The sequence below is a fragment of the Mixophyes fleayi genome, chromosome 4 (assembly GCF_038048845.1).
Source record: "Mixophyes fleayi isolate aMixFle1 chromosome 4, aMixFle1.hap1, whole genome shotgun sequence".
Taxonomy (NCBI): Eukaryota; Metazoa; Chordata; class Amphibia; order Anura; family Limnodynastidae; genus Mixophyes; species Mixophyes fleayi.
In genome coordinates this window covers 135399381-135426249 of record NC_134405.1, presented here as the reverse complement: position 1 = coordinate 135426249, position 26869 = coordinate 135399381, and the positions used below count along the sequence as shown (strand labels likewise).

The 26869-nt window shown below is 40.1% G+C and overlaps 1 protein-coding gene across 1 annotated transcript; it reads left to right on the top strand.

The window, feature by feature from the left end:
- The first annotated feature begins 209 nt into the window (after positions 1-209).
- On the top strand, positions 210-24920 carry CIB2 (calcium and integrin binding family member 2). The gene is made up of 6 exons (XM_075205244.1): positions 210-592; positions 10533-10567; positions 11497-11608; positions 17899-18046; positions 19410-19605; positions 23727-24920. The coding sequence occupies exons 1-6, from the start codon at positions 542-544 to the stop codon at positions 23746-23748; spliced, it is 564 nt and encodes a 187-aa protein (XP_075061345.1). The 5' UTR covers positions 210-541; the 3' UTR covers positions 23749-24920.
- The last annotated feature ends 1949 nt before the right edge of the window (positions 24921-26869 follow it).

Sequence of the window (26869 nt, the reverse complement as noted above, 5' to 3'; positions counted from 1 at the left end):
CTTAGGTTGTTCTATTTCAGTACTGAAATAATTTTTGTCAACTTGACCTTTTTAAATCAATATCATTTCATTGGCACATAATATCAGAATGTCCCATCATTTTTACAGCTGTGTTGATTGGACAGCAACCCTTCATATACAATGTATTTTATTTGCGCCCTCTTGTGGCTCTTCGTAGATATGCTGAGATGTGACAATTTAGAGGGAGTGTCTTGTCCCTAATGATGCACGAAGAAGCACATAAAACATGCACACACTGGAGACTGGAGGCTGCTTGCAGAGATCCAGTGGTAGCTAGAATTAATCGAAATTCACTGTGGATCCTTGAAAAGCCGATCTAGGGAGAGCTATATAGCACTCAATGGATGCTTCCTGAAGTCCTGCTTTCAATCTCATCTTTGGACTGACCGAGGACCCTGATGCAGCCTGTGTCCCTTCTTGCCACAGCTGCCTCCGTGTAAATGCCAATGCATACACTAGATAGCCATCCTGCTCCTCCCTGTGTGATGCATTTCAGAAGACCAAGGGACCCTCAGTTATCATGGGCAATAAGCAAACTATATTTACTGATGAACAGCTAGATGCCTATCAGGTAAGGTTCAAACACTGTCATTTGTATGAATAAGCTGCAAATATAAAGAAACCCGTCTTTGTAAATACTGTATATTTAATGTATATAGGTATACTTGTTTACAATGATATACAGTATGGAAAAATAACCACATATTTTAATGCACCTATATTGTATGTATGTTACTATACATTTACATTAACATACTGTATTGTATAATATATGTACAAGTTCTATGTTGGAAGTTTACATAGGCAATGTATTCAGGGTTGTCCCTATAATAATACAACCATAGGCAGTTGCCTCAGGTAGCACATTTTGGGGGGCAGCAAAATAAAGATAATTTTATAAATACAAATGTTCTCAATGCAAATGTATAAATTAGGGTTCTTTACATTTTTGGTAGCTAGAGTAATGATTAAAATCTAATTATGTGTCTTTTAAAGTGCCCAAGATGTGTAAAGAAATGTTGTTGATAGTTTGAATATTGGATAAGAAAGCCGCCTCAGTCAATATGCTGGCTAAGGACATCCCTTACTGCCTTGTCTCTATTAGATATGTATAATTATATGTTATGTTATGTGCACATGTAAGGATAAACTACTTAGATAACCATTAACATTCTAATATGCACATATGTACACAGTGAACTATGTGCACAAACTACATTAAGTTGTTGTGATGCACAAACATGGCTTTGACAGGAAATTAGATCTTACTGTTCTGTGACTCAGTGAACATTAGCTGATCTTATCATTGCATAGTATCCTCTTCTAAGGGGGTGGCAGACTAGGATCAGGAACAGTGGGCCCTTTAGTTGTAGGTAGACCATAGTGAGTGTAGACCAACAATTCGGGCTTTATGTGAGCTAAGTAATTGGGGTATGCATGGAGAGATTAGTGCTGTGTACATGGGTTAGAAGATGTAGGACAAAGATGGAGATTGCTGTCCAAGATTTGTGCTGAAGGACTGCTATTGTGTGATGCTGCTCAGATAAAGGTTGTATGACAGAGAAAGTGTGTGAATGGTTGGAAATAGAAAACTATTGAAACCAAAGAATGGTGATGATCAGGGCAAGATGAGGGAAAGCTTTATTTGTTACAAAACATTGATGAAGGGTCATTTATATAACGTATATGGTGGTTTAAATTACTCGGTGTTCTGGAAAGCGGTCACTTTTCAAAGAATTTGCCGAATTCTTTTCCAAAAATTAACTGAATCCAAAAAACGCTTCCACTAATAGATCCGCACACCAGCCGGTATCTGCAGACTTCAGAGGCAATGACCTACACGTGCCATCACATCTGTTGTCACCGCACCATGCCATATGCTATGGTCACAGGATTGTATGATCCCTAAAGCAGCACTTCCTCTCAATGCTTTCACATTGCCTTTGGGGTCATTTAGGAATAATGAGTGCTTGCAGTGCTGAATGACCAGTGAGCAGATAGAGAGAGCAAAATAGAGGTGCTGGGAGATTCAGAAGAGGACTGGTAAATTGCTGGAGCTTGTGCAACATGTGTCTGGCAGTTGTTGAGGGGAGGATGGGTCTCTGTGCAATAGGTGTCTGTAAGTTGAGGGGGTCTCTGCAACAGCTGACAGGTAGTTGGGGGTCTCAGTAACAGGTAGCTGGCAGTTTGTGGGTGGGTAGTCTGCAATCTGCAACATATGACTGTCAAATGGCAGGTTCCTGTGCAAAGCCTGTCTGGCAGTTGGAGGTGGCTCTCTGCAGAGAGATCCCCACATTGTAATCTACATATTACAATGTGTAGCATGCAATGGGAAGGAGGTATTTCTCTGTTCTCTGTAATGTGATGAGGAATATGTCTCTGTAATATACAGCTGGCTATAATTATATATCCTGCAATATATATCTGATGATGGCATTGTTGTGGATAAGAGAATGACAGTTATTTGCTGGGGTGGTGACTTGCTCTGTAGATTGTTCTGTGCAGAAGAGGGCACTTATTGTTGGGTATGATATGCTATGTTATGCAGTCCCATACATGTATGTGTCCTTTGAATGATATGTTCTGTAAAAAGAAAAAAAAACAGACAAATGAGCTGACTCGGCTGAATCAATTTCTTAGGAGTTCAGTTGAATGGTATAATATTGAATTTAGTACTTCCCTAATATGTCCTAGATAATAAGTAGAGGATAATAATTATTAACCATGGGCTGCAGCAAGCCTCTCCCTGCCAGGATTGTACAGCCTGAGAAGCAGATGCATAATTTGGTTCAGTGTGGGCCTGGGATGAAGCTAAGTATCACTTTGGAATATAAGGAATTTCTACACTATGCCCAGCACCCAATGGATTTGAGAGATGGGTTTAGTGAAGATAAATGTTACTCTAGGCCACAGTTTCCCAAACCCAGTCCTCAGGGCTCCCTAACAGTGCAGGTTTTCCATATCTCCTTGCTACAGCACAGGTGTATTCATTACTGACTGACACATTGTAACAGATCCACAGGTGGTCCTAATTATGTCACATGTGATCCGGAAAACCTGCACTGTTAGGGAGCCTTGAGGACCGGACTTGGGAAACCCTGCTCTAGGCCATGATTTGGGGTGAATAGCATGTTACTTTTGCACAAAGGGATTATTCCATACTTACCAACTTTCTGTTGGTGAAATCCGGGAGCCTGCAGAGGAGGTGGGCGTAACGGGGGGGCGGGGCTCCAAGTGGCGTCATTTTGGACCTGCCCCCATGACGTGATGACGCAAAATGCGTCATTTGACAGCGGGGGGCGGGGCCAAATGCCGCGATTCACCGGGAATCGCGGCGTTTGGGACTTAATTCTGCCCACTTCAATAGGAAGTGGGCAGAATTATCCAGATGCGGGGGATTGCCACACTCGCCCGGGAGCCCGGGAGACTCTCGCAAAATGCGGGAGTCTCCCGGATATTTCGGGAGAGTTGGTAAGTCTGGATTATTCAGGTTCTCTGTATCAATAAAAATGATAAAGTGGTTACACAAAAGTTATTGCTGAAAACACAACTGTGGGGTTTTGAATACGACAGTTGTTTCCTACACATGATACAAATGGTTTGGCCTGAAGAACTAATTTGATTGACTTGGTCACTAATTATCTAATGTGTTCTCACACACGAATATCCTGCATACATGAACTATTGTGGATACTGGAGCAGGGAGTTGAGAAACCATTTCAGTCACTAGAATAATAATATTGTGTAATGTTTATCATACATGCACTGCATGTGAATTTAGTCATATCTGTGTTTTAGTATGTATTATTAAGTGTATTATTATCATTTATTGATAGTGGTGTGTATAAAGGGGTTATTGAAAACAAAGTGTTCTCCATTAACAGAAGTAAGTTGTATTGAACACCCTGCCCTGGATTTGATACATTTAATTATTACAAATATTTCAATGGATCCCATAAACTCTGTTATACAGTATTGAGAGACATGTGCTTAATGTGAATCTACGAAGGTGTAATTAGACCCAGTGGATGTGTTGTGTGGGGATAGGGGATGGGTGATTACAGATAAGAGGATAAAGTGTTTGGAAAGCCACAATGCTATATACTCAGTGCCATCTTATCCTTAGCACAGGCCTGAATTATTAATTCCAGAGACTCTAGAGAACAAACCTGGAACTCTAGACAATGATAATGTATCTTCCAGAACATGCTAACATCCCCCATCCCCCACCAGTCATTAACCCTGTGATTGCCAGTGTGGTACGTTATATGTAACATCACACAGAACACCAGTAATATCTTTCTCAGTAATGACACCTTTGAAATATGCCCTGATACACAGGCAGGAAGGACTGAGAATAATACAGGTACTATTTCCTGCACATATTACCAGAATGCACTCTCTCATATTGTGTTCATTATAATCTACACTAAATACCATCACTACAACAGATGTATATAATAAGTCATGTACAGTAGCTGTATTTAGTTATCAGTATTAATCTGATTATAAATATGTTTATACAAATTTACATGTTATTATGATAACATTACTATTTTGCAATTAATAGAAGCTGCAAACAAGTAGTTTATGAAAAAAGTATCATGAGGCAAAGGTAATTTTGAGCCCCTACCACATTAATCCACTAATAAACCATACCTGGGGGTAAATGTATCAAGCTGAGAGTTTTCCAGCGGGTTTGAAAAACCAATCAGATTCTAGCTATCATTTATTTAGTACATTCTACAAAATGATAGCTAGAATCTGATTGGTTGCTATAGGCAACATCTCCACTTTTCAAACACGCCGAAAAACTCTCAGCTTGATACATTTACCCCCTGGTCCTCATCTACAAACTGCTCTCAGTGATGAGCTTGCTCAAAGCTGAGTTTTTTTAAGTAAATGGGCCCATACATTGTTCCTGGCCGGGGCCTTACCCGTCCGCACTGAAAAGAAATGTAAGTAAAAGAATAAAGCTGATCAATTTGGCACATTAATAAGGCAGCATTTAAGTTCTCTTAATTCTAAGATGCTTAAAGCAGTTGTCCACTTTTGGAGGCTATTTATGGTTACACGTTCATTAATGTATATATAGTAGTACACATTGTTATTAAGGTTTGGATTGGCCATTAAGAGCGCGTCGAAGTATGCAGTTTCTTGCATCACATTTTGTAAAGATACTGGGTCTTCTGGCCCAATTCTACCCACTTAACGCTGGCTGGCCACCCACGGGTCCCTTACTATGCCAGGGAAGTCTACCCAGCACCTTCTAGGGTTCTCAGTCACTCAGGCAAATGCAGTTAGAAAGTAAAACAATACATTTATTGTAACAAAAACAATCACTAGATTATTATATACACAGTAAATAAATGCCAGGCAGGTTTACCATATTATCTGTCCCTTACACCACTAGCTTTAGGAGTTAGTCACCTGGCTGTCCGGACTTGACGACCCGTGGATCTGCCGATGTATTTCACTGGTAGAGAACGGCAACTCTAAAACCAGCCACCCTGCAGCTTCCAGTGCCATAATGAATATCCTCTCCCCCTGGAGTGGTTCCTTATATCTAGGGTCTAATTTCCACAGTGTATTCCCCTCCCTAGGCAAACCCCTGGATCTATCCTTCTTTATCCTTCATTGGTGGATGCTGTATCAGGGGGTTGGAGGGGGGGGGGGTGGAGATGATTTGTACTTCCACACAAGGTCCCCTGCTGGGCTCTAGACAAAATGTCTGAACTAGTCTCTAGTCTTGTTGAGAACAATGGATACTAATTGGCATTCCCCTCACCTGTATCCTGCAATCCCTGAGATGGGGAACAAAAGAAAGGGCTATAAAATGTACATGCTTTAATCCACATTTTGTGAGAAACGAGGGACAGGCTGGTTACAGTGTTATCAAACTTGTTTCGTCACACATTTCAAACAGACTTTGAAATACAAGATAAAGATCAATTTATTCTGCATGTGTTGTCCACCCGGATGGACATAGATGCTAAAAATCATTTTTTTCCATTTGTGACAATGACATGCATACTACTGCTGTCTATCAGCTGATCTCTATCCTGCACTATTTTACCCACAGTGTATGCTGGCTACACATGGGCTGATGGTATGCTGTCCCCATTTACACGCATCCGGATTTCATTTGGATCATACTCTGGCTTCACTCGTGTTTAGGCGCCACATGCATGCTATCATTGAACCAATATGCTGGTGTTGCCAACAATGTTAGTATGGGTATGACAAGCATTACTCACACTAAGGGCTAGATTTACTAAGCTGCGGGTTTGAAAAAGTGGGGATGTTGCCTATAGCAACCAATCAGATTCTAGCTGTCATTTTGTAGAAGGTACTAAATAAATGAAAGCTAGAATCTGATTGGTTGCTATAGGCAACATCCCCACTTTTTCAAACCCGCAGCTTAGTAAATCTAGCCCTAAGGGTAATTTGCAGGTGAGGACACTGTACAGCCCCCATCACAGTCTTTAGAACTGTCACAGGAGAATGTGCCCAATTGTACAAGCTTGCAGAAATACCTGCAAATGCGCATGGGGAAAGAGTGAACCGTCACTTAAAAGTAAACCTAGTTCCACTTTGGGATCAACACCTTTGTTTCAAGTTTTCTATTTTTTCCCCATAAAATACTGCTTGGCTTAGCTTAATTTATGGCTTAAATTATTTATAAGAGGTAACAGTTTGCTTCACTGGGGTGGGACATTGATACCCGCTTAGCAGTCCAAGCAGTAAGGCCAATTACACACTATTGTTGCAATCACAATTTTACTAGTGTTTATTAATGCAGAAACCTATAAATGGGTATGAGGATGTTTTCAATTATCTAACACCGACTTCAGGTTTCACCTGTGGTGGGAAGTGAAGCTGATTGGTCTATTCACTTGTGTGTCCTCCATTGACCCCCACAAAGTCAGGTGTGAAATTAAATTTACTGATAATGCCAGTATACCTATGAATGACTTTCTTGACTATGAGATCTTTTTTCTCCAGCTCATTTAACTCAGAAACATCTATCGCCAATGCAGGACAGTAAGTGTGTTCTCAGGTTGGGAGCGATGGTTTCTGGGTAACATTTTACTGTGATCAACGCACTGCTGCTTTTAAGGTCATTGGGAGTTCTTGCTGCACTTCATTTCATTTCTTGGTTTGTGGAAGGGACCATTAGAAGGAGATTTTGGAAGGAAATAAGCAATAAATCTATATTTTCATAATTCACAAACTCCTTCCTGTCATACTTAGATACAGTGCAGTGAGACAGCTCTTGTCCCCAAATGCACTTACTATGTACTGTATTCATGTTTGATAAACATATTTAGAAAGGATTTCTTCTACAGTCATGGCCAAAAGTTTTGAGAATGACACAAATATTATTTTTCACAAAGTCTGCTGCCTCAGTTTTTAGGATGGCAATTTGCCTATACTCCAGAATATCATGAAGAGCGATCAGATGAATTGCAATTAATTTCAAAGTCCCTCTTTGCCATGACAATGAACTTTATCCCAAAAACAACATTTCCACTGCATTTCAGCCCTGCCACAAAAGGACCAGCTGACATCAGGTCAGTGATTCTCTCGTTAACCCAGGTGAGAGTGTTGACTCTCAGGTGAGAGATCACTCTGTCATGCTGATTAAGTTAGAATAACAGACTGGAAGCTTTAAAAGGAAGGTGGTGCTTGAAATCATTGTTCTTCATATGTTAACCATAGTTATCTGCAAGTAAACACATGCAGTCATCATTGCTTTGCACAAAAAGGGCTTCACAGGCAAGAATATTGCTGCTAGTAAGATTGTACCTAAATCAACCATTTATCGGATCATCAAGAACTTCAAGGAGAGAGGTTCAATAGTTGTGAAGAAGCTTCAGGGCGCCCAAGAACTTTCCGGCAAGCGCCAGTACCGCCTCCTAAAGTTGATTCAGCTGCTGTATCTGGGCACCACTGGGGCAGAGCTTGCTCAGGAATGGCAGCAGGCAGGTGTGAGTACATCGGCACGCACAGTGAGGCGAAGACTTTTGGAGGATGGCCTGGTGTCAAGGAGGCCAGCAATGCAGCCTCTTCTCTCCAGGAAAAACATCAGGGAGAGACTGATATTCTGCAAAAGGTACAGGGATTGGACTGCTGAGGACTGGGGTAAAGTAATTTTCTCTGATGAATCCCTTTTAAGGTTGTTTGGGGCATCTGGAAAACGCCTGTCCGGAGAAGGAAAGGTGAGCGCTAACATCAGTCCTGTGTCATGCTATAAGGCAAAAGTGATAACTAATTGGCTCGGGGATCAAAACATCGAAATTTTGGGTCCATTGCCAGGAAACTCCCCAGACCTTTAACCCATTGGGAACTTGTGGTCACTCCTCAAGAGGAGTGGACAAACAAAAACCCACAAATTCTGACAAACTCCCAGCATTGATTAGGCAAGAATGGGCGGCCATCAGTCAGTATGTGCCCTAGAAGTTGATTGACAGCATGCCAGGGTGAATTGCAGAGGTTTTCAAAAAGAAGGGTCAACACTGCAAATATTGAGTCTTTGCATAAACTTAATGTAATTGTCAATAAAAGCCTTTGAGACTTATGAAATGCTTGTAATTTTACTTCAGTATACCATAGCAATATCTGACAAAAAGTTCTAAAAACACTGAAGCAGCAAACTTTGTGAATACCAATACTTGTGTCATTCTCAAAACTTTTGGCCATGACTGTAGGTATATTTGTTGAAGACACTTACATAAGGCATGTCCTCTCAAAATGTATCTAACATAAATGAGTAAAAATGAAATCACACTGCAGTAATTTGTAGAATTCATCGTGCAGGTGTAGTATTCCAAGGTCATCATCAATGTACTTAGATATAAAGAAACTATATATATATATATATATATATATATATATATATATATATATATATATATATTAGAGATGCTCAGGCTCAGTTTTCTGAGAACCGAGCCCGCCTGAACTTAGAAGATCGGGTTCGGTACTTTTGCGCGCCCTCGGAATTGAAAACGAGGCAAAACGTCATTGTTACGTTGACGGATCTTGCAAGTTTTGGATTCTATAAGTACCGTCCTCCACGGCGATCCAGCGCCATTTCACAGAGAAACACAGAAGGGGTAGCTTGGTTCTTCGCAGTCTCTAGAGCATTTGGGCAGCGTCATAGATATAAAAGAAAGAGGAGGTGTAGCAGTGTTCTCTAAAATCTCCAGTGACATTCTACTGAGTTATAGCTCACACAGAAACAGGAGAGGCCCATTTCTACATTGCTAATTGTCATTGCTGAAATAGAAATAATAGGGCTGGCAGTCTTGTTCTAAATCTGCAGTCACATTTTACTGGATTCACAGCAGCTGCTGTAGATATATAGATAGATAGAAATATATATATATATATATATATATATATATATATATATATATAAAATGTGTGTGTATGTGTGTGTATATATATATATATAATGTGTGTGTATGTGTGTATATATATATATATATATATATATATATATATAATATGTGTGTATGTGTGTGTGTATATATATATATATATATATATATATATATATACCACCTCTCTCACTCTCTGCTACTTCTCCTTAAGGTGTTCCTGATGCTTACACACAGTGGAGACAGTTGTCTTGTTGGCCGAACTAATTTGCAACCTATGTATTCACTTCACTTGGAACTAATGCCTCATGATTTAGTGACGCCACTCAACCCTCATGAATATTGACTTAACACATAAAATGAGTACAGATGACAGGCACACTTTAAAACTAATCATATGTAGATAACTATAGCTAGTAGATATGCAAGGGAAATCTTACAGGCTCACAGTGTGCATTATAAGAGTATATTGTGGTTTACTCAATAGCATGTGTAATTCTAGAACAGTGGGGTTAAAGTTACTTTATTGCTCTTTTATGTCACAAAATATTGAACAGATCTACCCATATTGTTGAATATTGAGTCTATTGTATAAAATATACGTGGTATGTAAAATATGACATTTATGATCCTAAAGTGGTTACTCTGTGGTAACAGAAGTATAGTGCAAGTACTAGCAGTAGTACACCACGCTGTACAGGTATTATCTGGCGCTGGAATGACGCTGCAATGTATTTTCCCACCATGCAAAAGTACATTTCCCCCATCACATTCACAGAGAAGCAACACGGTGGGTAAATACACAGCATCACATGTTTACAGCCACACATTGTACCGATACTTGTAGTGTGGGGATATGAATGGCTCAGAGTCTAGTTTTTTATAATATGTAAATAATACCTCAATGATTACAATGAAAAATATGCAAACTAAAAACATAGAAATGTTCATCATTTATATATTTTATAGTTACAGAGGTTTATTTAGTAGGGTTCCTGTTGTTTGTGTATACTTACATAGCATTAAGTTGAAATCATTGTGTGTGAATCATGCTTGTTGGTTTAGTTACTGACCATTTCCTTAATTTGTCTTATTGACAGATTTACTTGTTGTTTTTTTCTTTAGGATTGTACTTTCTTCACACGAAAAGAAATCCTCCGGTAAGTGAGTATGTCAGTGGTTTGGACTAAAATAGAGCTGAATTATCTCAGATCAGTGTAAACATTGTACCTATATCTTGAGAGGTTACAAGTCACATGCACATTACATGAGCGTCATTCAAATGCCAGGTCAAAGGGGAAGGTGGTAGAGGTGGAGAAACTGGGGTCCGTAGTAAAGGAATCAGGAGGTGATGAAAGGGGTTTGAGTTTTATGCAGAAATAAATCAATCCCAATCAAATGGATTCTAACTTAACTGAAGCATACATCACACAATGCTGGAGATCTGCGGACCGACCTAACCTAGAAAGCCTGTAAAACCATGATTTCTTTTCAAATGGGACAGCCAGTGGTACCATTGTTATATCCATACAATCAGATGCTGACACCTAGTTGATGCAGTCCCACCTGCACCATGCCTAGAGAATACTGTATCTTGGTCTTAGGGCAGGGATAGCAGCCATTGTGCTAGTCAAAGGGGCTTTTATTTGTTGGAAGACAAAATGGGTGGATCTCCCCTAATGTTTATTCACATAGATATATTTCTCAAGGTTTCTACATGGTTCTTGTACACCTCTAAAATGAATGAACTACTGAACTGAAATTAAACCACTTTCCCATGTCCCATAATTAATGAATGGATATGGAACAGTTCGTTATCGGATATGTTGGCAAATTCATTCGGATGATGACCTCTATCAGACTGTGTGGCGGTCATCTTCATACCACACAAACAAATGCTGGTCAGATTGCACTGTTATGGTGATATTTAGGGAACCTACCTCCTGGTATATGTCTTGATCATTTATAGCCTACTGACAATCATGAGATATTCCTGGAATTTTATTTTTAGTTACCAGTCAGTTTTCAGCTTATACCTGCATGAAAATGACTAATCGGTGATGACTGAATGTCTATGGGTTTCTTGCAGGTTACACGGAAGGTTCTATGAGTTGGCTCCTAACATTGTGCCGATGGATTATACAGATGACCCAGATGTGAAACTGCCTATGCAGCTTATTATTAATATGCCTGAACTGATGGTGAGATATATTTTAAATATTATAGAATACCACAAAAGGAGGAAAATAATGATATAATGTTTCTCACAACAAATTGGCTATTGTATATGATTATTAATATTATTTTTTTAATAAATTTTCCTAATTTACATTTTTACTAGGCAAACTGTCTGGTTGTTACCCATTGTGAATTTATAATTGAAGGTGTTCACACACTTTCACCCAAAAATTATAAGCAGCGCTCCTTTCACATAGCTTTACTTTTTCTTAGTTAAATGGGTTTCCTCATGGGTCCCATCTGTCTTGGAGATTGGGGTCAGACTATTGAAGGGGGTAGATAGGAGCACTGCCTGGCTTCCACACAGGTCTTTCCCCATCCAAGGCCCAGTCTGAGCTAGCTTAAACGCAGGGGAAAGAGGCTGTGCAAAAAGTAGCTTCCTATGGTTGTGAGCGGACACATCCCCTAGACTGTGCATGCAGCACTCGCTTTGCGACAGATGATTGGAAAGTAGAGCTGCAGCCAATGAAATCAGTTTCTGCATACAACTTACACCACAGTTGAATAGCTAGACAAGTTTTGTCTGTCAACACTGACAGTTCCCTTTATGCTGTCAGATTGGCAGACCAGGTGCCAAATGCAGATACTCTCTACCTCCCATTATGTAACTCTCAGTCTGTGGCTTCCACAATCCCTCCACTTCTCTCCTCCTTCAGATTATGACATTGTCCTTGTTGCCATCACTACCTCCTACAAGATCAGCAACACTCATCTCCTGAAATATTTTCTGCTGTTGGGAACTTTCTGATGATGTGATTTCTTCAGCTTGTTTTATGCTCATACAGGAGATGAAGAATGATAACGTTGCTTTTACTAGAATTAAACAGGCCCGGCATATACAGCTGATAATCCTCCTCAGATGGGCCCATGGCTCTTTCAGACCGGTCAAGTTACCAAGTTTTTTAATATTCTTCTGCATTTCAGCCCGTCTCCTATTCTCACAGTATTTTCTCTGTTACTCTGTTACTCTGTACCACCCCTTTACTGACTTAACTAAAGAGGTGGCTTTGACAGTAAGCCATCATAACTACTAATGGATAGTAGCCACCATCGACAGCAGCGCACTTAGCTAGCCAACGTCATGAGTTCCTGAGATCACAGACAGGAGAGATGGTAGCAATGAGTACCTGTTACCACCAGAGAGCTGGAGTTCTGCATAGCCACCAGAGATTGGGTTTGCCTGTGTAGCCACCAGAGATTGGGTTTGCCTGTGTAGCCACCAGAGATTGGGTTTGCCTGTGTAGCCACCAGAGATTGGGTTTGCCTGTGTAGCCACCAGAGATTGGGTTTGCCTGTGTAGCCACCAGAGATTGGGTTTGCCTGTGTAGCCACCAGAGATTGGGTTTGCCTGTGTAGCCACCAGAGATTTGAGAATTTGCATAAAAAACAGAGATTTCAGGGTTTTCATGACATATCTGGTATTTGCGTTTTAAAGCCAGCAAAGTTCTGGGTTTTGAGGATCTCCATTGTTTCATTGTATAGCCACCAGAAAGGCGAGTTTATATATATATATATATATATATATATATATATATATTTTTTAGTCGAAGTCGGTTGATATACGGTGACAAACTACCACTTCCCCTCCTTTATTGTAAGACTATTAAGTTGCATTCACTTACATTTTCCATACCCCCACTTCTAAAGTTTCACTTCAACCACTATATTTCTAAATAGCATGCTCTTTATTGTATATTGTTCATTAAGATGCTCCCTGTATTGTATGTTGGATACTAGAATGATCTTATTATTGTATTTTGGATATTAGTTAATAATTATAATAGGTAATGTTCCCTGTGTTATACTTTAATTGTTAGAATACTCTTTGTATTATATATGGGTAACTAATATGCTCTTTCCATTGTAAATGAATCTCTATAATGCTGCTTGCCTTGTACATGGGTCACTAGATTTCTCTCTGTATCATATATCAATCACTAAAATGCTCTCTGCATTGCATGTCGGTAACTAGAATGTTCTCTGTATTGTACAATATTATATATTGGTCACTAGAATGCTCTCTGTATTGTAGAATATTCACTAAATTGAGGGTGGTTCAGATGGTGGTGTGATGTATTTGATTATAGGTTTTTTAAATAGTATTTTTTTAAATATTTCATTCACTGTGTAACGCTATGCCCACATTACACAACCCACATCCACATAGTTTCACTGTGCCCATTTTATATGGGCATTAATTGACACCAATGGTTATGGCACTCATCAACATAATGTGCAGTTCTATAATAGTGTTTGGGTATTGCTGGACACAGTGGGCGCCATTTATCAGATTATCAGTATTGTTATTCTCAGTTTATAATAATAACAAACCATAGACTAAGTGATTGTACACACTCCTAGGGGTAAATTTATCAAGCTGCAGGTTTGAAAAAGTAGAGATGTTGCCTATAGCAACCAATCAAATTCTAGCTGTCATCTATTTAGTACATTCTTCAAAATGACAGCTAGAATCTGATTGGTTGCTATAGACAACATCTCCACTTTTTCAAACGGTTTAATAAATATACTCCCTGTACTTTGTTCTTGCTTTATCATAGCATCTAACGTGAGTTTTCAAAGCCAGCTTCAGTGCTCCACAGCGCCGTACAGTGGGGATAACGGAACATACATAAAACAGGAACAAAATAAATGCAGACAAGAAAACAAAGTGTAGGGAGGGCCTTGTTGATTGTAATTGTATCACTTTACTTTATCCTTCCCTCAATAAAAGGGTCTACTATGATTCATTTAGCAATATTTAGTTATATTAGTTCATATTATGGATTATTGGTAGCCTCAAGTTAAAGCCAGTAAATATTGACCAGCTGAAAGCCGTGCTGCACTGCAATAAGCTTTCAGAATGTTTCCCTAATTACAAAGACCAGCTGTCAGTGTGTAATCAAGTGAAAAATTATTGTACAGAAAATAAAAACAAAGCTTATGGCTATTGACACACTGATAGATTGTATATTTTAAAAATCGCTTTTTTCGACACTTGATAAACAGCAGCTAGAAACATAAACAGCAATGTTCTGCCTATTGCACTTGATGCCGTAAAACTAATAACGTGTCAGCAGCTCCTGGAAATAGTCATTAGGAAGCTATGCATGGTAAATAATAAGGAGTGTAACACAAATTATACCTAATTTTCACAACAGTTTAGAAGAAACATAGATAATATACTGTATATTTAAAAATGTTCATCAACGTGATGATCATTTATTTATATAGCCCCAGCAAATTCCATAGAGCTTTAGACTTTAGACAAAATGGTAATTTATCAATCAAAAAGACCCGCTTGCTTTTTTTTTATTTGTTGGATACACTATTATGTATCTTGTATGTATGTATGTAATTATTCCAATAACAAGTTAACCCGTGCATGATACTCATGCATTCTAGTCAAATCAAGCTACTTAAGGTGTTAGAAAGGTTCTTGTCATGCATTTGGGCCATAGCCCAGGCCTCAACCACCAACCACTCCCCACTGTCACCCCCGGCAACCACCAACCACTCCCCACTGTCACCCCCGGCAACCACCAACCACTCCCAACTGTCACTTCTCCTTCAAGAAATATATATATATTTTTTTTAAATCTTTATAAACACTTTTAACAATTAACAAATTAAATTAACAAATTAAAAACATCTTAGTATACCAAATTTCAGCCCTTTCTGAATTTTTTTTTCCACACACACTAAGAATTTAGTAGGTCAGTGTATAACTCCGCCCAGCAGGTGGCGCTGCAGCTTGGTTTTATTTTTTCCACACACAGACAGACTAACACACGCCACTAGACATTTATATTATAGATTATTATTATTATTATTATTATAAATAAATGGTGGTAATAATAATAATTATTACCACCATTTATTTATATAGCGCCACTAATGCAGAAGCTCTGTACAGAGAACTTACTCACATCAGTATCTGTCCCATTGGGGCTTACAGTCTAAATTCCCTAACACACACACACACACACACACACAGACAGACAGACAGACACAGACAAAGATAGACACATAATAATAATAATAACTATTATTATTATTATTATTATTATTATAAGTGTGTGCAGATATATATATTTATGTAGGTGTGTATATATAGGGACAGGGTTCCAGGAAAGAAGGAGGGGTGTCGGGATCAAATCGGAGAGGGTCCAAAGGATATGCATTTTTTTATCCTCTCGCTCTGCTCACCAATATGTATTGTTCTATATTGCGTTTCCAATACTGTATCCCATCATCAATGGAGAGGTGGCGACTTTGTAGTGTTAAGTTTCTTGAGTATCTAATCAATTGGAGTGTCTTTATTACATGTGTCAGTTTTGTGTGTTTGAAGCATATTATTACATTGATCGATGTGTCTCTGTGTGCCTAAAAATGCGTTTTTCTGCAGAAGTGCCACTGGAATATGCATTATAAAGTCAAAAATTGATCTCAGGGCCCTCAGAGGTGGCAGAAGATTCAAGTCCTTTTGGAGTGAGGAAAAGGCTGTAATTTTGACATCTCTCTCATCCAAATAATCCCGTCCCATGAAGGGAATCTCATTTTAGCACATTGGTACATTCATGAGCCCAGCCGTCATGGCCAAAAGTTTTGGTTTTCACAAAGTTTGCTGCTTCAATGTTTTTAGACCTTTTTGTCAGATGTTGCTCTGGTATACTGAAGTAAAATTACCAGCATTTCATTAGTGTCAAAGGCTTTTATTGACAATTACATTAAGTTTATGCAAAGAGTCAATATTTGCAGTGCTGACCCTCCTTTTTGAAGACCTCTGCAGTTTGCCCTGGCATGCTGTCAATCAACTTCTGGGCCACATACTGACTGGTGGCCACACATTCTTGCCTAATCAATGCTTGGAGTTTGACAGAATTTGTGGCGTATTGTTTGTCCACCCGCCTCTTGAGGATTGACCACAAGTTCTCAATGGGATTAAGGTCGGGAGTTTCCTGGCCATGGACTCAAAATTTCGATGTTTTGATCCCCAAGCCACTTAGTTATCATTTTTGCCTTATAACAAGGTGCTTCCTTATGCTGGAAAAGGCATTGCTCGTCAAACTGTTCATGGGTGGTTGGGCGAAGTTGCTCTTGGACGATGTTTTGGTTTCATTGTTTATTCATGGCTGTGTTCTTAGGCAAAATTATGAGTGAGCCCACTCCCTTGGATAATAAGTAACCCCACACATGAATGGTCTCAGGATGCTTTACTGTTGGCATGACACAGGACTGATGGTAACGCTCACCTTTCCTTCTCCGGACAGGCGTTTTTCCAGATACCCCAAACAATCTGAAAGGGAATTCATAAGAGAAAATGACTTTACCCCGGTCCTCAGCAGTCCAATCACTGTAACTTTTGCAGAATATCAAGAATATCAGTCTGTCCCTGATGTTTTTCCTGGAGAGAAGTGGCTTCTTTGCTGGCCTTCTTGACACCAAGCCATCCGTAAAAAGTCTTCGCCTCCTTATGTGTGCAAATGCACACACCTGCCTGCTACCATTCTTGAGCAAGTTCTGCTCTACTGATGCCCTGATTCCACAAATGAATCAACTTTAGGAGAGGGTCCCGTCACTTGCTGGACGTTCTTGGGCTCCCTAAAGCCTTCTTCACAACTATTGAACCTATCTCCTTGAAGTTCTTGAAGTTCACTCTCTGTCGGTCCCCCTCCTCCTGGATCCATGTATTTCTTCCTGCAGTTTCTATCAGGAGCTCTGCTAAGCAATTACATGAAGATAGGAAGACCAAGGGAGTGTGTGGGAAGACAGAGATCAGTTTTAATTGGTTTTTTTTATTAGATATTAGGCATAAATCTTCAAATATCCAAAAACACAGGTAATTTAACTTGCATTGGCATCTCTTTTAGGGGCACATTCAATTAAGTGCAAAATGCCTCCGGAATGGACCCGAAGGCACTTTGTGTTACCACAACACCGTGGATTTCCGTATAGGGTTGCGAAGGGAAATCTGCGATGTTGCGATACCGTAATAGCAAAAGAATATGTGTAGCCGCAATGTTGTCGCTTAATAGAATATGCCCCTTTGTACATAACGGTGGAGAAAGATAGAGAACAAAACCAATTGATGAGTTAAGAAAATATGCTGCAGTTGGCTGTATTGTATAGATTGGAAATTATTTAGTATAAAATAGGTTGAGGAAAAGCTGTGTACATGATGCAGAAGACTCTCCGCTTCGCTGGCTGCCATACATCACAATGACACATCTAAAATGACTTCTTTCTTTTCCAGGAAAATCCTTTCAAGGAGAGAATTGTGCAAGCTTTCTCTGAAGATGGAGAAGGGAACCTTAGTTTCAATGACTTTGTGGATATGTTCTCTGTGATGAGTGAGATGGCTCCCCGTGAGCTGAAAGCAATTTATGCCTTTAAGATCTATGGTAATTCATATGTTGCTAAGTCCTATATATTTGAATCTGTGCTCAAGGTGCTGCAGTAGCTAAAATTAAAAAAAGGGGCATGAGCAGATATGTTCTTGGGTAAATAAAACCACAGTAAGATCTCAGAAAATAATCAGATAGAGAAGATAATGCAAATGTTCAAAATAAGTCAAATTTTATGGCTGAAAATGAAAATCTTAAATACGTTCACTATTGGGAATGAATGAAACTCCGAATAATGGATTTTTCATAGCAAAATCAGTTTGCAACACTATAATTTTGAGATCACTCAGTTTAAAACAGTAGTAACAAGGAAGAGCACAAAAAAGAGATATAGTTGAAAGTTAAAACAGGAAGAGAAAAGAGGGCAAAGGGGCAGAAAAGAGGGTGCTTGAGCTGAATGACAAGGTGAGAGAGAGCTTAAAAAGGATAGGGTGACAGACAAGATGCAATTAGTGACAACCGTGATAAAGAGATGGCAGATAAGAAGAAAAGGGGACTATGGAGACATGAAGTAAACTTGAAAATAGGGAAGGACAGTTGAGACACAGGATCACCTAATTATGAAGGCAGCTAGCATGTGGGAATTGCTGGGGACATGGCAGGTATGCAAGTGTTGGGTGTTAGGAGCTGCTAGGTTGCATCTAGGAGTGACTGGAGACCCAGCTCTGATTTTGCATTGGGACCCTTGAGCATTTAGCTATGCCACTGACAACACCAGTGACTTTGATTTCCATTGTGAACCCAATGTTTCCAAATCAACTTGAAATCTAGATTAGGTGTATGTAAAATATTTGTAGCATCTGCATCCCTGTCTTAGGTAATGAAACTTTATATGGCAATACATTCACTGACTGTAGGGAAAGCAAACCACTTTCACCATTGGCTATGGCTGTATACATACATCTCCTAAGGCCCATTTAGTGCAGACAGACAATCATTCGACATAATGTATGATCGCAGTTATCATCCAGTTGCATTTGCCACCAATCCAGATTGATGTCTGATAAATTCTGATCAGGGGGTAAATGTATGAACATGCGGGTTCTTCAACACCCGCGTGTTCAGCGTGTTCGGTGATTAAATTTCAAGCGGCGCTGCATTGTAAAGGGAAGTTTCCCTTTACAATGCAGCGCCGCTTGAAATTTAATCGCTGAACACGCGGGTGTTGAAGAACCTGCATGTTCATACATTTACCCCCAGGTGTTTATTGGGATTGCCAGTCTGGTGAGTCAGTCATGGTGAGCCCATATATGCAGTGATGTGTCACCAAATTATACTACAATGTCTTCTATCACTAGCCTAGCACTGATTGTTAAGCAAAGGGTGCTTAGAATTACTCTTTTTATCTCCTCTTGCTCAGATTTTAACACAGACAACTTTATCTGTAAGTCTGATCTGGAAAAAACTCTCAACAAGGTGACACGAGAAGAACTGGAGGAGGAAGAGGTGACACTGGTATGTGAAAAGGTTATTGAAGAGGCAGACATGGATGGAGATGGAAAACTGGCATTTGCAGACTTTGAGAATATGATATCCAAAGCTCCAGATTTTCTCAGGTATTTGCATGACTGATTAAAATAACAACTAAAATGTGCTGTTTAAATACCTGATTAAAGCTAGGTACACACTATTGCATTTTACTTCAGATGCAATTTCTGTAATGATTTTACCAACGACTGGAAGTCCCGAAGATCGTGTAGATTCAGGTGTACTCACCTACATGATTTACCTTCATATCTGAGATCTTCATCTTTCATAACCGGTGGTAATCAAGTGATCGGTGCTGTAAACACCGACACTCTTTAATCCTCCACCATTATTCCTATACTGAACAGAGCGACGAAGAAAAAATAACTACTTACTAGTAAAATACAGACAGTAAATCCGAAGACAGGAGATCGCGACTGTTGTAAATGACATCACTTACAGCTGCGACTTGCAAAGTTCCGAATTTAAAGCGGCAACGCACGGAACCAGGTAAGTTGACATTACCAGTTAGGTGTAGGGGTCTTAACCATAAGTCCTAACCCTACCCCTAACTGGTAATGTCAACCTAATACTTACCTGGTTCTGTTCGATCACTCGTACTACACCCTTCATAACCATCTGCTGAAAAAATCCGGACTCTGTACACTCTATAGATATCTACCTACACTGTCGGCTTTAAGTACGCACATGCTTCCACATTTGCCCAACATCGTAACATTGTTGATCGGAAGTTCATAAAACCATATCGACAGATGCAGTGTGTTTTGGTAAGATAAAACATGATCATGGGAGCAACACTTACAATATATGACCAAACGGTTGTTTATCATGTGATCTGCACGATAATTGTATCAGTGTGTACCCAGCTTAAGTCATATAATAATATTCTCCCACTAGAACTTTATAGAATGTTCCAAGAACCATAAAATCAATCTGTCATATTAGACTTCTGTTAAACTTTCTTTTAAGATGGTTACAGTTTGGGGCTCCCCTTCTTACTCGTGCTAGAATCGGCCTGACGGTGCCAGCCTAGGTTACAGTGCAGTGCCCTGGAATCATTGATTCCTAGGCAACTCATCAGCAGAACACATATTAGACCAGAGGAGATGTGATTACAGGTCTCCACTGCCCTTATGCATTAATAGATCTAACATTACTGATGTGCAGGAAATATATGGATTTGCATCCATTGTATTCATTGGGCCTCACTTTTGAAAATTAATATTAGAAATAAATAACAGAAAATATTTTACAATGTTTCCTACCATTGCCCAATCACTTTCCAGCAGAATACGGCAGATCATCTGTTCTGTTCATAGTGATACATTTTACATGGGTGATATCCAGTGCCGGACTGGGACTAAAAATCAGCCCTGGCATTTAAAACACACAGGCCCACCTGCTATATTGTTGCACCGTGAAATGGCGTTGCTGGTGCAGTCCAACATGTTAAGCAGCAGCACAAACTTGTGTATCACACTTTGTATTCTGCCCACCCTGATCAATTCCCTTGTTGTGCAAATCAGTTTGCTTGAATTACAAAATCATACTGTTCCGACTGTGTGCGAAAACATAAAACGACTACAGAAAACCCAGGGATTGATTAAGGGTTTCGGTCACCGTAGACAAATACACCAACAGCGCCTCCCTACCACTGCCCCCCCCCCCCCCCCAATGTAATACTCCTAAATATAAATATTCCGAAACATTCTCCAGCATTCAAATTTAGATTGATTGCGCCGTTCTCTCTTACCTGTTCTTGCTCTTCTCTCTTGCTGCTTTGTTGTCTTCCCGCTGGCTTCTGGAAATTTGGAGCCCTGTATTGAAAATGCAAAAATTTTACTATCTTGCAAAATGTTAACAAACCCTGAATGAATAGGCTCTTTAATTAAAAAAAAAAAACACTCCATCATGGACAGATAACACTACCCCATTGTACAGGCATATATAAGTAATATCTGAACATTTGTGGTCAATAAAATATTTACCTCTACCAGCCCCATCTCACTGATATTTAATATTCTGGTGATAGCTGAGACCAGAGAGCAGCCATGTAACTGCCACGCAAAAAAGATATCATGCCCCCCAAAGCTACTCTATTTTTTAAATACCACGTAAGACATTTCATTAACCCTGTAGGCATTTTCAGACCCTCTTTCCCCCCCTGCAGACATTTTCAGCCCCTCTTTCCCCCCCTGCAGACATTTTCAGCCCCTCTTCCCCCCCTGCAGACATTTTCAGCCCCCCCTGCAGACACTTTTTTTTAGCCCCTCTCCCCTCCCCCTGCAGACATTTTCAGCCTCTCTCCCCTCCCCCTGCAGACATTTTCAGCCCCTCTTACCCCCCCTGCAGACATTTTCAACCCCTCTTCCCCCCCCCTGCAGACATTTTCAACCCCTCTTCCCCCCACCTGCAGACATTTTCAGCCCCTGTCCTCCCACCCCTGCAGACATTTTCAGCCCCTGTCCTCCCACCCCTGCACACATTTTTGGGTCCTTTTCCTTCCCCCCCTGCACACATTTTTGTTGGGTCCTTTTCCTTCCCCCCCCCCCCCCTGCACACATTTTTGGGTCCTTTTTCTCCCCCCCCCCCCTGCGCACATTTTTGGGTACTTTTCCTTCTACCCCCCTGCACACATTTTTGGGTCCTTTTCCTTCCCCCCCCTCACACATTTTTGAGTCCTTTTCCCCCTGCACACATTTTTCTGTCCTTTTCCTTCCCCCCTCCCCTGCACACATTTTTGGGTCCTTTTCCTCCCCCCCCCCCCTTCCTGCACACATTTTTTCCCTCCCCCTCCCCCCTGCACACATTTTTGGGTCCTTTTCCTCCCCCCCCCTCCCCTGCACACATTTTTGGGTCCTTTTCCTTCTCCCCCCCCCTGCACACATTTTTGGGTCCTTTTCCTCCCCCCCCCCCCCTGCACACATTTTTGGGTCCTTTTCCTTCCCCCCCTGCACACATTTTTGGGTGTAGAGGGCGCACAGTGGATTCCCGGAGGCTGCTTAGGGTAAGTGTATTTTTTTATGACAGAGCGGGAGCCGGGCTAGACCACTGAGCCGTCATGACGTGTGATGTCATGACGGCTCCACCGGGGCAAAAAAACATAATTTAATATAATTAAGTGGGGGATCGCAGGGAGCCGGACCGGCCCACACTGCCATCGGCCCTTCTGGCATTCTGGTTCTAGACATTACCACTTTTATCACTGTCATCTATTATGAACATTTGGACTCTGAGAATGGCTCTGTAAACAGTTAGTGAAATCTGGACTCAACCAGCTCTGACAACCATGACCTGTAGCCTTAAGCAAGCTAATAGGAACCCAACAGTGAGAGACATGAAACACATCTGGAATGTTATAATGTTTACTATTTTCATTTACTGTACTCTAGGTCAGAGCTATTTGGCAAAGTGCAGTGCTCCCTTTCTGATACTGGTTAGAGAGGGGCAAAGCAGTGTGGAAGTTTTATTGCGCTGCAGATGCAGCGTAGTAGTGTTTTAGTGGCCCAAAACACAAGGCAATGACCAAAAGGCTGTTACCAGTATGTTTCCTATCTGTATACATTATATTATATATTGTGATTGTATTGGCCAAGGAAATGCTGACAGCAGCATCAGTCATGATGCAATGCTTGGGTGCCAATTAAGAGTTGACAACCAGTGAACTATATATAAATGTGATATAATTCACAGCAAGCCACAAATTGAAAATAATAAACACCTAGCCCCATTCAGGGTACTGTCTCACGTCATCAACCCTATCTACCACCTGTGCAGCTCCAGTCTCTCAGCCCCTCTCAGAGCCAGTCTTTATACAGTTTTATTTTTTTCAAATATTGTTCTGGACTCTTGTTTCTCAGCTTGACGTCTCTAATACATACATATATATGTATATATATATATATATATATATATATATATATATATATATATATAATCTCATAGATGCCAACTGTGTGAAAGATTTGTCCCTGGAAATGTCACTGTAATAAAGTTCAGTTATTATACCATGATGGGGATTGTAGTCCTACCTAGACTGTACCACACATGACGTGCTGAGATGCATGCAGCAAGATGGAAAGTTTTTTTGTGTTTTTTTGTGTTGGCAGGTACACAACCATTGTGTGTTTTGATTGAGCCTATGGCTTGCTTTACCCAATTATGGCACCTGTTCTTTTTTTTTTTCCAGTACCTTCCATATAAGAATATGAAGATGCTGTAATCAAATGGTTTCACTGGTTCAAAACTATTGGATCTCAGGCATCCACAGGACCCATCCTCTCCAATCTGCAAAAAATATCACGGCCGTCTTTATACAGGAGGCCAACTTCACTATAGGAAGTAATTCTCTAATATTCAATGAAGAATTTGTCTGCATTTTTTTGTATTCTAAAACTTTTATTATTGTTAAAGCAAAAAATAAAAGGAATTTTGTAGAGACTGCCACTCCAAAGAGGATTAAAGATGGCTATGCGGGGCCTTATGTGTGAAAATATGGATGTTCACAATGAACTGCACAAACGCAATGCTAAACCATTTGGCTATTTAACACATTTTTTAAAAATATATTATTCATGATACATTGTCATTCCAGATGTAAAATTCTAGTATCAATGTCATGGAATATAAATCATATATTATTTTTTTAAAGGGCTTATAAGTGCTTGAGAAAAGGACAAATCAGTGGTATAATTGAGAAAAAGATGCCATATTGGATTGTCACTATGCGGTATTCAAGATGTCTCAGGAACAAATGGATACAAGTACACTTTTACACTTTGTGCCAGGGCAAAGGAATGGAAAGAAATTAAAAAAATAATTAAATATAATGGGGCTTAGAAATGCCAACATTAAATTTTATGCATTCAAGACGTGTAGATATATATGGTGTTTTATCATAGTTACTTGATATGTATTTCAAACCAGTGTGAATAACTGAGACTTTTAAACAGCAATTCAAACATCCTGCTTCCAACAGAGAACACTAACTAGACAGTTATTTGGATAGGTGGTCTCTTCACCTTGAATTAACTTCAGAGGAGCATGATTTTGAGTATCATGGAAGAAAGGACGATCACAAGGGCTAACTTGAAAGTAAGGACACTCATTCTAATCCATGGACTCCATAAAGACGTAAGCAGTAACATGCTGAGGCCTCAACAGTCACAAATCAGTGAACTTCTAAAAGGCATTGCTTCTAAAGGAGATGTTCCTGAAAATATTAAAGCCTCTCCCATAATTAATATGGTGCCTTTCATAGTCATGCTGAATTTCTGTACATGTAATGGACACATTTGTTAATTTTTTTCTGTAAAGGATCAAAATTATCTACTTAAAGACATGGATAATATGTCTGTAAGTAAAAGAAATATGTTGCACAGCTCTCTCTTGTGTTTTTTTTTTTTGCTTTCTAGAGAATCCTGATTAAAATTAGCTTTTCAATATTACAGGAAAATAACATCATCATCATCATTTATTTGTAAGATGCCACAAAACTGCAGCACTGGTCATTAGCACCCTCTTTTCTGCCCCTTTGCCCTCTTTTCTCTTCCTGTTATAACTAATCATACATAAAAATAGAACATATGAAGGTGCTGGTGTGAGACGGGGTAGAGAGAGCCCTGCTCATGAGAGTAGAGTTTAGATGAAGATGTCAATACTGAAACTATATGAGCTAGTTGGCGTAGGAGTGGCAGTTCGTACTGTACTTCTCCCAGTGAAGATGTGAATTTAGAGAAGGCGCTTGAATCATTTAAGGTTATTGACAGAGTCTTTTCAAGTGGTGTTGGGAAATTCAGAACTGGGGAGCAGTCCTGCAGGTGGGAGTGAGACGTCATTATCAGAGTATAGGTGAGGTGCCATTCAAAGGCAGATCTAATTGGTGAGAGTGAAAACACCTTGTGAAGAGGTCAGAGATCTATGGGTAGGAGGAGGAGTTGGGTGAGTAGAGAATTGGATTCAGAAGGTTATGGGGAGCCAGTGTAAGGATTTGCAGAATGGTGCAACAAACGTGGAGTGGCCAGAGAGGAGAATCTATCTTGCTATGACAATAAGGACAAATTGTATCATGGAAAGACAGGTGAATGGAAGTTGCAGTAGCTAAGGTGGGAGATAATGAGAGAATGGGGTGGGGTTTGGTAACATTTAAAGTGAGAAAGGGACATATTAAATTTTTCAGGGGAGGAGGCGTCCTAATAGCGAATGGAACTGGATTTGTGGAGTAAAACTGAGGGTGAAATCATGAAACACAGGCAGCAGATGTTTGCACTGGTGAGGGAGACTAGAGGGGAACAAGGTAGTAACAATGGCAGGAGGGAAGATGATAAACTCTGTTTTGGATATGTCAACCAATAGGTACCTTTGAGACATACAAGTGAAGTTGTACACACAGGATAAAAGAGAAGGTTCAGTGAAATAGAGGTAGCTTTCTGTCATATGCATAGAGTTGGTAGTGGAAACCAAAGGAGCATATTAGTTTCCCCAAAGAAGAGGTATACAGAGAGAAAAGCAGTGGGGCAAGAGCAGATCATTGAGGGACTCCAACAGATAGAGACAGTGTAGGCACTGAAGATGCACTTAGAAATATAGGAGTGAACAGTGTAGCAAAGGCCAAGGGAGTAAAGGGTATGCAGGAGAAGAGGGTGTTCAACTATCCAATTAAACACAGATTACGGAGAAAGAGTAGGAAGAAGTGACCCTTGGACTTGGCTGTAAGTAGAATGTTGATCAATTTAGGGAGGGTAGACTCGTTGGAGGGCAGAAGCCCTATTTCCTATGATTAAGGAGAGAGTAAGTGGGGAGAAAGTGGGTTAGGTGGTTGTACACAAGCTGCTGAAGTAGTTTTGGAGCAATAGGGAGAAGAAAAATGGGGTAGTAGCTAGAGAGAGGTAGGATGGAGAGATGTTATTTTGGAGATGGGAGTGATAAGTGCACGTTTGAAGATGGAAAGGAAAGTGCCAGGGTCTATTTTGAGTTAAAAAGGTTGGGATTTGGATCACCGGATAAGATGTGTTGTGACTAGAGCTGCTTAGTCTAGTGCTGCAGTGAATGTAGTGTTGAAACATGATTGAAACAAAGGAATACCTCCTCCTACTGACACCACAGCCCACTTCTCTAGTCTACTTGTTGAAAACTCCTGATTTTATAATGCTCAGAGTTGTAGTGTCCAAACCAGATTCAAGAAGTGGGGAAAAATACTGATAGATTAATTGGCTGTTGACAAAAAATGGACACTAGTGTGTGTGTGTGTGGGGGGGGGGGGGGTAGGGAATTTATGGTGTAAGCTCCAATGGGACAGGGACTGATGGGAATGATTAAACATTCTCAGTACAG

Bases quoted from the DNA above. Each gene is read 5' to 3' on its own strand.
- CIB2 (XM_075205244.1), top strand. From the start codon at position 542: ATGGGCAATAAGCAAACTATATTTACTGATGAACAGCTAGATGCCTAT. The intron at 11,609-17,898 runs GTGAGATATATT...TTTCTTTTCCAG, and splicing joins TTAATATGCCTGAACTGATG to GAAAATCCTTTCAAGGAGAG. The intron at 18,047-19,409 runs GTAATTCATATG...CCTCTTGCTCAG, and splicing joins TTATGCCTTTAAGATCTATG to ATTTTAACACAGACAACTTT.